The sequence below is a fragment of the Myotis myotis genome, unplaced genomic scaffold (assembly GCF_014108235.1).
Source record: "Myotis myotis isolate mMyoMyo1 unplaced genomic scaffold, mMyoMyo1.p scaffold_m19_p_12, whole genome shotgun sequence".
Taxonomy (NCBI): Eukaryota; Metazoa; Chordata; class Mammalia; order Chiroptera; family Vespertilionidae; genus Myotis; species Myotis myotis.
Window position 1 is genome coordinate 38,232,613 of NW_023416316.1, and position 12,413 is coordinate 38,245,025.

The 12,413-nt window shown below is 43.9% G+C and overlaps 1 protein-coding gene and 1 pseudogene across 1 annotated transcript; both read left to right on the forward strand.

Annotated features, from left to right (window-relative positions):
- Positions 1 to 1,035: 1,035 nt before the first annotated feature.
- Positions 1,036 to 8,911, forward strand: CUNH9orf40 (chromosome unknown C9orf40 homolog). The gene is made up of 2 exons (XM_036330810.1): positions 1,036 to 1,679; positions 7,360 to 8,911. Exons 1-2 carry the CDS (start codon positions 1,248 to 1,250, stop codon positions 7,516 to 7,518), a joined length of 591 nt encoding a protein of 196 aa, XP_036186703.1. The 5' UTR covers positions 1,036 to 1,247; the 3' UTR covers positions 7,519 to 8,911.
- Positions 6,371 to 6,514, forward strand: LOC118667807 (annotated as a pseudogene).
- Positions 8,912 to 12,413: the final 3,502 nt, after the last annotated feature.

Below are 12,413 nucleotides of genomic sequence, written 5' to 3' on the forward strand. Positions count from 1 at the left end.
ATGACCCTTTCACAGGGGTCGCCTAAGACCATCCTGCATATCAGATATTAACATTACAGTTATGAAGTAGCAACGAAATAATTTTATGGCTGGGTCACAACATGAGGAACTATATTTAAAGGGCCAGAAGGTTGAGAACCACTGCTAGAAGATCATAGCTGTTTCTCCCTGTAAAGTCTTTATGTATAATTTTATTCCTCACACTTTTGTTCACTTGGTTACGGTCTTGATCAACTATTAAGATACGAGCAAGAGTAAATGCACTGCTGTTACCTTCCTCCCTGTGACATCACACACGGTTCTGCTGTAAGTGGGCCTTGGAAACCCGCTTCCGACCTCCGCACCGGGCGGGCAGGGAACTCGGTGGCTCCCCGCGTAATTTAAGAGCCAAACAATTCTGTTTCAGTTGTTTAAAAAAAAATTATGCCCCCGGCTTGGCTCTTGAGTGGGTTACTTCGCATGAGCTGCACACGTTTGCAACTTCATCAATGAGCAGCTTCATCAATGAATTTTTAACGAAAAGATCTTCAAAGGAACACGGTGCCTACTTCACGTTCCACAGCAGCCCCTTCAAAACACACAGCTCGCTGGGTTTCCTTTGGTGTTCGCCTGTCGGCTTCGGCACGCCCCTCGGCCCCGCCCCTGGACAGCAGCCGGTCTCCAATAAGCACTTAACGTAGTGCCAGAGCCTGAACACTAGTTAAGTAAAAGTGTGCACAATATTTTTCTAACCCCCTTGAAACATCGCCTAGCTACTGATTCAAGGAAGAGAATATTAACACAGAGATGTTGAAGGTTTCAAGTCTAAACCGCTTTACCGAGCGCGGGATTTGCACCTCTCCCTCAGCCCCAAGGAAACAAGACCGCTACCTGGTCGGGCAAGGGGATTGGGCGCTTAATAAACCCGCCGCTCCTTTCCCGCCTTCCCATGCGGCGCGCACTTCCGGCCGCGGAGGCACTCGGGAGCGCGCCCCTCGAGCCTCCACCAACCAGCGGCTCGGCCCGCCCGCTGCGTGCGCGCGAGCGCACGTTAGTGCGCAGGTTCGAATCTCCGCCGCTCGGCGGTTGCCCCCCAACGTCCGGCCGCACCTCCGCGGCGGCGAGGCCTGCGCGCGCCAGCCTAGGGCAGCCCGGCCGCCCCGCCCCCGCCAGGGCCGCCTTCCCACCTTCCAGCCGCCCCCGCCCTCCGCAGCCATCGGCGTTCGGTCTCCCGCGCTGGGCGGCTTCCGCCCGAGCCTCCCGGGCCCATGGCCAAGCGGCGTGCGGCGGAGCCGCTGACGTTCCACGTGCCTTGGAAGCGGCTCCTGCTCTGCGAGTTTCCGGAGGAGCCGCCGCCTCGGCCGCTCTGGATCCCGCCGGCGGCGGCCTCGCCTCTCGGGCAGCCCCGCCGCGTCCCCGAGCTGCCCCGAAAGCGCAAAGTCGACGCGGGGGCTATGACTGAGCCTTCGCCTTCGCCCAGCAAGCGCCACGACGGTGGGGACACCAACGGTCCGGGCGGCGCGGATCAAGAGGGCCGCGGCTGGGAGACCAGCGAGCCCCCGCCGCTGCAGCAGCCGCCCCTGCGGCCCCACAGGCCGGGGGAGGAGCTCCAGGGCGCCCGGCCCCCGAGGGGCGGTGGCGACAGCGGGGCGGGGCGCGCAGAGCCCCCGCGAGGAGACTGGGGGGCCGCACCGGGCCAGGTAGGGGCCAGGGGAGGGCTGGACGCTCCCCGGGTGGGTGGGTTGCCATTTTCCCAGGCACTTCCCGCCCCGGGAAGGAACAGAGCGTCCCCCTCTAGACTCGTGTCATCAAGACGACCCAAAAGGCGAAAAGCCGGGGTCCCTGCTGCAGGAACGGACGCCCTCCTCCAGGCAACAGCGAAGGCCCCGGAGCTCCTCTTGGCGGGGTTTGGGGAGAGTCCGAGGGGCCGAAAGCGCGCGGATGCGCCAGGGGAACCGGGCGGTCGGGCGAGGTGGCTGCTGCTGTGGCGCCCGTGCTGGGAGAGGGGAGCAGGTGCGGGACTCGGGAGAGACTGGAGCAGCGGTTCTCAACCTGTGGGTCGCGACCCCTTTGGCGGTCCAACGACCCTTTCACAGGGGTCGCCTAAGACCATCCTGCATATCAGGTATTTACGTTACGATTCGTAACAGTAGCAACGAAAATAATTTTATGGTTGGGTCACAACATGAGGAACTGTACTTAAAGGCCCAGAAGGTTGAGAACCACTGGACTGGAGTCTGGTGGGAGACGCTGAACCGCTCGCGACAGGTTCAGGCAAATGACGTTGGTGTAGGGCGCCTTCTTCGGTTTAACAATGATTTGTTTCCAAAGAGGTGACCAATCTGGAAGCCATCAAATTGGATGACCTTTAGGCACGGTACCGTTTTCTTGATAGAGAGGAAGAGTGTCTATTTCTTGGGGCGGGGCGGGGGGGGGGGAGGTGTTTTAACTCACTGTGCTAAATGGAAAAGGATTGTTTTTGCAAATTAACTTGGGCCCTGCGGCATGTGAGGACCTTTGGAGCGGTCCCAGTTCTGGGGAAATGAGCCTGCGCCCGCGTCTCCGCGCATCACCTCTGATTTGCTTAGATTGGTGCTGTGCAGGGGGCGGCCGCTAGCCACGTGAGACAACAGGATTCTTGAGATGCGCTGTAAGTGTCAAATTTGACGTTTCAGAGGTTTCAAAACCTTTTATACTGATGACACGTTCTACTGTCTTGGAGATAGTGGATTGACTACAGTGGATTAAAAATTATTTCACCTATTTCTTTTAGTCTTTTTAGGACAGCCACCAGGAAATTTAGTCATATTTGTGACTGTCATTGTATATTTATTGGAGAGCTTTGGTCTAGCCTTAGGGATTCAGGTTGCTTTTCTGCAGTTCTCTGTTGACTTGGAGCTTTGAGGGCGGAAGTGCCAAATGCAGGGCTCAGACTTCACCAAACTCTTCAGCTTCTGCATCATAGCATCCACCTCACATCTCTCCATTGCCTTAAGTGTCTTACGCAGAATTTAGCAAATACGTTGTTCACCGCCCCCACCCCTCAAAAATAATTGAGGTTCCTTTGGAATGATTTGTTCTTGGTGAACAACCCAGTAAGATAATGAGAATTTAATAGTTGGGAAAGATCTTTTCCTGTGATTGTGAAATTATCCTTTAGCCAAAACCGTGATAAGCATTTCTGGATGAAATTATAAATTGTAAATATTTGTACCCCTAGTTTTCTTGGAATTTAGGAAGCCTGGTCCTTATTTAGACTTTTTTCTTCAGGTTGCTTTTAGGTTCAAAATCAGCTTGCTTAAAACTGAATGATAGAAGTTACATTTTGAAAATAGAATAAAGAATTAGAATTTCCAATTAAATCATGTCTATGACAATATTCAAAACCTAATAAAAAAAAAAAATGGTAGTCATCCAGACCTATATGAAAACTCTTCCTTTCAGACCCCACCCATACATAGCCTTGTCTTTCCTACCAGAATATACTGACTACAGCCTTCCACAGATTGATGAGGGAAATATGGAAATGGCAGGTAGGCAAAGAAGGAGAATATTTTAGTAAACTGGCACAGTTTGTGCAGTCAGTGTCTCCTTGGTTCTTGTGCTTAGACTAAGGCTTAGGTCTGTGCCCTCACCACTGTTTAGCATCTGCACACCATGTCTTCCTCTGCAGCATCACTACATCTGGCACCTCTGCATCCTATAGACACCATAAGCTCGTGGCAGGAAACAAGAGGGTTCCATCTTCACCAAGATTAGTCTCCTGTTCTCTTTTGGCAAAAGCCCAGGAGCCCTTACTAGTATGTTCCTTTTGTTCTGTTCCTTGAGCTGTTTTTTTTTTTCCTGCAAACCTTAAGAGAGGAACCTGTTTTCTCCAGCTTCCCTCTTTCCTGCCTCCAAAGACGTAGGGTTTTTTTTCTAAGGGTTTTACAATTACCAAAGGAAAACAGGATGAAACAAAACATGGAGAAGTTAAAAAGAATTTTCAGTTTATGCAGTAAATGTCTTCCTGGTTCTTTTTGTTCTTAGAATAAGTCTTAGGTCTGTGCCCTTGCCCTTGGATCTCATTTAGGAAAAAATTTCTCAAACATGTCCTTTCTATATTGGAGATGCAATCTAGGCAGGACCTTGGAATATTTTCTGAGTTGTTTTAGATTTGTTTTTACTAGAGAATTAAAATAAAACCAGGTATTCATTAAATACTCATGTTTTCTCATGTTAGTGTCACTTTATGCAGATTCATTGCTCTTTTAGTGCTGACCTTTACTGTTAGACATTTTTAACAGAAAATAAGCAAATATGTTTCCTGTTGATTGATAATTCAAAGGCTTCTTGGGATATAATACTGAGCAATAAATAGTGCTAAACCTTAATTCACAAGAAAGCCATATGTTTTACTGATTGGGAAACACTTAGGTCAAGATCAGAGTTAGTGAGTAGTGCAAACCCAAGTCTGTCTGGTGGCAGAGTTTGTGCTCTTAGATACTAGGTTACACTGATGATTTTTGGGGGGTTTGGGGGGGAGGTGCCCATGTTTATAAGTAGGTAGTGGGCAATGAAATAGATCAGTGGTTCTCAACCTTCTGGCCCTTTAAATACAGTTCCTCATGTTGTGACCCAACCATAAAATTATTTTCGTTGCTACTTCATAACTGTAATGTTGCTACTGTTATGAATCGTAATGTAAATATCTGATCTGCAGGATGGTCTTAGGCGACCCCTGTGAAAGGGTCATCTGACCGCCAAAGGGGTCGCGACCCACAGGTTGAGAACCACTGAAATAATGTCTTTAACCCTCTTTGCTTATTAAAATGAAATTTTTCTTGGCATCCTTTGAATTATTGCATTTTTTATTCCAATGTTAAGAAATTCCAAAGACTCTTAATTCTCTAAGCCTTAGTGTCTGAGGCACTGAATGAACTTCTTAATGAGATTTTCTTATAGGCCTGTACTTTTCAGTAAAGTAACCAGCCACATGCAGCTAATGAGCACTGAAAAGTGGCTAGTCTGCGTAGTGCTAGAAGTGTAAACTACCTGCCAGGTTTTGAAAACCTGTGTGACAAAAAAAAAAATGTAAACTGTCTCATTAATCTTTAAAATGTTGACTGCATATTAAAATGATAATAGTTTGGGTATATCAGGTCAAATAAAATAGTAAGATTAATTTCACCTGACCAGTCTGGGCAGCCTGGGCCTCCCTGCCAGGAGCCTTAAAAGAAGAAGATGCTCAGGGCACCTTGCGTGGTGAAGGGGTGGAAGGTGAGCCCATGCTTCAGGAGCAGCCTACGCCTGAAGTCACCAAGCCTGGTCTTATATGTACCCCCTCCCCCTACATCCCAGGGCTTCCAAACACAATTTGTGACTAAGAATCCTATTGGCATGCTGTCCTTGGAAATGCATTCTATTCTCGAAGCCTGGTCTGCTGCCCACACAACACAGAGGTGTCACCAGCCCAATTTAGCCACACTCATAGTGTTGCCAATCACCTTGGCACTAGTTGAACCATTTTAACTGAAACATTGCCTCTCCATTTCACTTATTTCCTAAATTTGTTGATTTATACTAGATACATGCAAGTGTATGTTTTTAGACACACCAAAACGGAGCATGCTAAATGAGTGTTTTTCAGAAGGGAAAGAGGAAGAGGAGGAGGGTTGGAGTACCTCCTGCCTTTCAACTTGCCTGTGGTCCCTCAGCCCAACTCTGTGACTTCCCGGTGGAGGGAGGGTCACAGGACCACTGGCTGTCACAAGCACTTTTTCGTGATGTCCTTAGAGAAGTCACTGTAGCAACTGAAGGGGGATCAGGAATTTAGGGCAAGACCACAGTAATACTTCCAGGGCACAGAGGGGGAAGCAGGAGGGTGCAGTGATTGTGTTGCAGTGAAGTGTTTCTTTTGAGTTAATTAAATGCAGTGTATGATTTAGTGCAGTGGTTGGCAAACTGCGGCTCAGCAAACCGCGGCTCAGGAGCCACATGCGGCTCTTTGGCTTAAGTGTGGCTCTTCCACAAAATACCGACTTCTGCGCATGGGCCGTGAAGTTTCAGTCGCACTGTACTTGCGCGCCCGCACGTGGTATTTTGTGGAAGAGCCACACTCAAGGGGCCAAAGAGCCACATGTGGCTCGTAAGCAGCGGTTTGCCGACCATGGATTTAGTGCATACATTTTCAGTAACTATTTCTAAAGCATATTTTGATTTACCATCAAGTACAATGAAACATTTAATCTTATTTTTAAAAAGATTAATTTCACTAGTTTCTTTTTACTTTTTTTACTGTGGTTATTAGAAAAATTTTAAATTACATATGTGGCTTCTTTTATATTTCTGTTGGATAATGCTGCCCTAGCAAGTATGAACATAACAACATAGTACTTAAAAAAAGAACATAACCCCCTGGCAATGGGCAAGGAGACACCTGTTGGTGGTGTTGCTCTTATATCAGTCAGGGGAAAAGCAGATGTACAGTCCTTAGTTCATCCTAGCTTGATGCCTGTGTTGGTGGCCAGAGCTGTTTCATGCCTGAGGCACATAAAAAAGAAAAAAAGAACATGGCATAGTAAAATAATATATATATATATATATATATATATATACACACACACTCTTCTGATATGGATAATGGTCACCTTGGGAGCCTGTATATTATTCCAATGCTGCTTCCTTTGCACAAAATATTTTTGGAATGCTTTTGAACTTCAGTGCCAATTTTGTACTTTATTGGAACATCAGCTTTACTTCATAGTCACTTGAAATAATGTTATAATCATTCAGAGTAAGCTGTTAAATGTTTAAGGAGCCAGTGCTCACTTGGATTTAACAGTTTTGCTATATTGATTTAAAAGGCATGCCTTGTACCAAATGGCATCTTGATAAAAATGATTAGTTTAGGTTTTTCTTGCTATTTAGCATATTTATATCCTAATACTTTTTAGAAGGTTGTCAAAATATTTTAGCCTATGTAAAGTCAATCCCTTAAAATACCAAACCTCGGGAAAAAGACTAAAAATAAATTTTAAGGTATATGTGTATTTTTTTCAATAAAAATTTTTCCTCACTGAAGGTAAACATTTTAAGACTGTTTGCAAACATTTTCTTTCGTTGAGAATGGAAGAAAATTGTCAGAAGGGTACTCTTGAAAGAAATTCAAAGTTAAACCAATAAATACTTTCACAAATCTATGATTATGAAAATGCATAGATTTGACTGAGTCTGTAAAATACTTTGACTAGACAGAATTAAAAATGTTGAAGATACAAAGACTGCAAAATCTTATGCGAGTTTCCTTTTAAAACAAACAAAAAAAACCTGTTTTCCTGAAAAAGAAATTTAACTTTTTCTAAATCATTGATATACTTTCTTTTTTTCCTCCCCCTAAAGCTCAATGAAGAATTTTGGCAGTATAACACCTTCCAGTACTGGAGGAATCCATTACCACCTATTGATCTGGCAGACATTGAAGCTATAAATGAAGGTAACCTTACAGAAGCAAGGCTTCAGAGCAAGGATGAAGTGGTTGAGATTGACATGGAGTCCTGACAGAGGAACTGAAGCAATGGGTTTTTCTGAATTTGAGAAAACATCTCTAAGTGACTTATATATTCTTAGGGATAAAAGTTATTTTCCATACTTTATGTGATTTCATTCCCAAACCTGAAAAATGAGGAAAGTTGTTTTAAAGATAAATGCCTACAGTCACTACTGAAACTCCCAATAGGATTTGTCAGTGATATAGTACAGTTATAGAGGAAGTATTTTATGTGTACATTCTTAAAGACAAAGTTATGTTTAGATTCTAAATTTGAAGATATCAAACTTATAAATTGCAAGCTTTAGAAACAGGTAGGAAAGACTCAAATAGTCCTCTCTGCAACAAAATGTTAATTTGTGGTACATGAAATGAATGTTGTTTTATAATTACAATAAAATGCTCTTTAATATACTTTATTGGCTCTTCCTAGTTGAACAGATAGATGACTTAAACATCTATGCAAACTTAAAATGGGAGGCATTTTTCGGGAAGCTGGTATTGTTTTAGAAAAGCTTTCCAAAATATATAAAAGAGCTTTCTAAATGTGAAGTAGTGAGAATTTCAATGTGGGTAGCATGTTTGCATAACATCTAATATTTGATGTTTGTTAAACTCTACTTTGGGCTATCAAAAATGAATAAAGAACTATGAGAAATGAGTAGATGCTTCCCTCCACTCTTTCCCAAGATAAGAGGAAAGTTTATTTCTTCTTTTAATATTTCTTGATTTTGAATTGCCTTCAGGGCGTTGTTTTTATTACTTCTTACTATACACTTGTAGTTCTCAACACTGGCAATACTTCACAAATCTTTGCCTGAGAGATTCTCCTTTACTTATTCTGATGTGGACCTTAGATATAGCTATTTTTTTAAAGCACCCATCCTCCTGTTTACAGGAGATAACTAATTTGAGCTGAAGCAATGCCTCTTTATTAGCTTTGTTTTTATTTTGCCCTGTTAATGACTTTATTACAACTAAATTATTCTGTAGCTACCATTTCATTGTATTTGAGTTATATGAGCATCAGTGATGAAGTTAATTTTGTATTGTAGTCTAGAATGTTGGCTTTGTAATTGAGTAAGTTGTCCTTGTGTATTTTTTTGTGGTTAATGATATTCAAAATCCAGGAAGGATGGATAAAATGCCAATGAGAGGGGAAAAAAACAATGTTTCATGTGTACTGTGGAATTTAAATATGGGTTGACATTAATAAGAATATTATAGAACAGAAAACAAACTGTATAGTATTGTGGTTGAAAGTTAAGGCTTTGGGGTCAGACCTGGTTCAAAGTCTTATACTGCCACTTTCTACCCATGTAACATTAAGCAGGTTCTTTCTCATCTCCAAGCCCCAGATTCCTTCGTTGTAAATAAGAAACAATAAATAGTATCTACCTCAGAGAGACTGTGTTTATTGTCGAATGATATACTGAGTACTTTACCTGCATCATCTTGTTTCTTATAATGCCCTTATTGTAGGTACAAAAATATAATTAGAATAATGTGCTTCCTATAGTTCCTCTTCCCCCCCAACCCCCATCACATATTGGTTTTTTTTTAAATATATTTTTATTGATTTAAAGGAGGAAGGGAGAGGGAGAGAGAAACATCCTATAAAATAAAAGCCTTAATATGCTAAGTGTCCAGTCATCCAGTCAGCCATTCAACTAATCAAAGCGTAATATGCTAATGATATGATAAGGCTGCTCAACTGCTCACTATGACGTGCACTGACCACCCACCAGGGAGCAGATGCTCCAACCGGTAGGTTAGCTTGCTGCTGGGGTCTGGCCAGTCGGGACTGAGCGGGATGGGCCATACACGCCCTGAAGCCCTCCCTGTCTGGCCAACCTCCCATGTCCCTCCCTGGCCCCAATCATGCACTGGTGGGGTCCCTCGGCCTGGCCGGTACCCTCTCGCAAGCTGGGCTGAGGAACAACCCCCCCCCCCCCGCCCCCCAGTGCACGAATTTCGTGCACCGGGCCTTTAGTGAATGATGAGAGAATTATTGATCAGCTACCTCCTGCACGCCCCCTACTGGGGATTCAGCCTGCAACCCGGGCATGTCCCCATGACCAGAATCTAACCCTGGACCCTTCAGTCTGCAGGCCAGCACTCTACCTATTGAGCAAAAACAGCTAGGGCTCCTGTAGTTCCACTTCATTCCACTTTCAGTTGCTACTAGATATTTTAGGAAAAGAATTGGAATTGAAGAAAGGGCAAAGATAGCAAGTATGTGGGGGAAGCAATTAAAGTACGGGAATAAAAATAAAATGGTATCCCGGCTGGTGTTGCTCAATGGTTGAGTGTTGACCCAGGAACCAAGAGGTCACTGGCTTGATTCCTAGTCAAGGCACATGCCTGGGTTGCAGGCTCTGTCTCCAGGGACAAGTGTGTAGGAGGCAGCCAGTTGTTTACCTCTCATCTATGTTTCTGTCTCTGTCGCTCTTCCTCTCTAGAAATAAATAAAAGCATATTTTTTAAAAAAATACTAAAATGGTAAACTTTCTAACCTCCTCCTGTTTGACCTGGCAGTAGGAAAGTGTCCATTTTTGTTTACTGCTCTTCCTAGTGCCCAGAACAGTGCCTCACATCCCCTGAGGGCTCCCGGACTGTGAGAGGGTGCAGGCTGGGCTGAGGGACCCCCCAAGTGCACGAATTTTCATGCACCGAGCCCCTAGTAGACTATAATCAGATTTTTCCATTTCAGTAGCATCCTTTTTCTGGCCCAGAACTCAATCCATGGTCACCTGTTATATTTAGTTTTAGTATCTCCTTAGTCTCCTTTAACCAAACAGTCCCTTGAAATTTCTTTGCCTTTCATGACCGTGGTACTTTTTGAGAAGTTATTTTTTAGGATGGTCCTCAGTTTCTATTTGCCTGATATTTCTCATAATTATGTATTTTTGGTAAGAACTTCATAGAAGTGATGTATCCTAAATACATTATGCCAGGAGGCAGAGGCACTGATGTGAACTTGTCTCATTATTGAGGACTAGAGGCCCAGAGGATGACATTCGGGCAGGGGGGTTCCTCAGCCCGGCCTGCGCCCTCTCACAGTCCAGAAGCCCTCAGGGGATGTCCAACTGATGGCTTAGGCCCACTTCTGGCTGAGCGGCGCTCCCCCTGTGGCACTCCTCCTGCATTGAGCATCTGCCCCCTGGTGGTCAGTGTGTGTCATCGCGACCAGTCCTTCAGCCTTTTGGTCGATTTGCATATTAGCCTTTTATTATATAGGATTGTAACTGACTACTTGGTTAAGGTGCTGTCTGCAGGTTTTTTTTTTTATTGTATAGTCACTATTTTCTCCTTTGTAAATAATTATCTTCTTGAAAGATGCTTTGAGGCTATGTAAATACCCATTTCTCATCATATCCTGCCTACAAATTTTAGGATCTGATGATTCTTGTCTGAAATACTTAACTGTTCTGGTATATGTCAAGTGGTAATCTACACTAATAAAAGAGAAACATGCAAATTGGTGTCACTCTGCTACACCCACCAGCCAAACAGAGCAACTATTCAAATTAACCCAACGAAGATGGCAGTTAATTTGCATACGCAGGCACGGAGCAAAGACTGAAGGCTCCGGCCAGAGTGAAGACTGAAGAGGCTTGGAGAAGCCAAGCCTTGCTGCGGCCGGGCCAAAGGCCTGGGTCCCGGATGCTGGAGGAAAACCCGTGCCAGCAGCCAGGGGAAGGAAGGCCTATTGTGCAAGTCTTCATGCAACGGGCTTCTAGTTTTATATAAACCAGTTAACTTTAAGATAGGGAGATAATTCAGGTGGGCCTGACCTAATCATATGAGCCTATTTAAATATTGGTGGAGAGGTCAGAGCCAGGAAGTCCAGAGAGGTGTCAGTGTAGAAGGGATTCAATATGAGAGTAAATCTTTGGGCTTTGAGGATGGAGGGAGCCATGTGACAAGGACCTCAGAGCAGCCTCCAGAGGGTGAGTCTCCATGGCCAGCCAGCAAAGAGCGGGGACCTCAGTTCTACAACCTCAAGATCTGACCTCAGAAACCTGAATGAACATAGAAGAATCCTTCCCCAGAGCCTCCAAAAGGAGTACAACCTGGCTGGCACCTTGATTTCAGTTTTAAGATATTCCAAACAGAGAACCTTGCATGTCAGGTTGGACTTCTGACCTTCAAAACTGAGTTAACAAGAGGATGTGGTTTTTCAAGCTGCTAAGTTTGTGGCAATTTATTACACAGCTGTTGAAAACAAATATAGACCTCATCTTTTTTGTTTTTTTTAGTACTTCCTTACCTTCTCACACAAGATGTTCTGACACAGGTATTTTTTTATAATTTTTCCACCCTAGTCCTGGGAATCATTTCTCCAAAAGCTCTTATTTCTTTATTGAAGAATGGTATTTAGAAATGAAGATTGGGTGGAAGATCTGCTCATTAGTATTGGGTATTATTGCTTCTAGGTCCCCACAGCTGACAGAAAATAAAGTATATGTTTATATACAACTATGTGTATTTCTATATCTGTCTACTTGTGTCTGCATCTATTTTGACACACAAGTCCAAAACTGATACTTTCAATTCCAGTCCAATACCCACAGGGTTCATTCTACCTTTCCCTCTTTCCTTATTTATAACTCCTTTATCCAACAGTGAGAAAACTAGACTTTATATCCATAATATGTTTATTTATTAGCTCAATCCTCAAATATTCATAACATAGTTTGGAAACTGCTAATCCAGCGGTTCTCAACCAGTGGGTCGTGACCCCTTTGGGGTCGAATGACCCTTTCACGGGGATCTCCTAAGACCATCAGAAAACACATAATTACATATTGTTTCTGTGATTAATCACTATGCTTTAATTATGTTCAATTTGTAACAATGAAAATACATCCTGCATATCAGATATTTACATTACGATTCATAA

Excerpts from the sequence above, each read along its gene's own strand:
- CUNH9orf40 (XM_036330810.1), top strand. The coding sequence starts at position 1,248 with ATGGCCAAGCGGCGTGCGGCGGAGCCGCTGACGTTCCACGTGCCTTGG. Across the intron at positions 1,680-7,359 it reads GGGGGGCCGCACCGGGCCAG|CTCAATGAAGAATTTTGGCA; the intron begins GTAGGGGCCAGG and ends CTCCCCCTAAAG.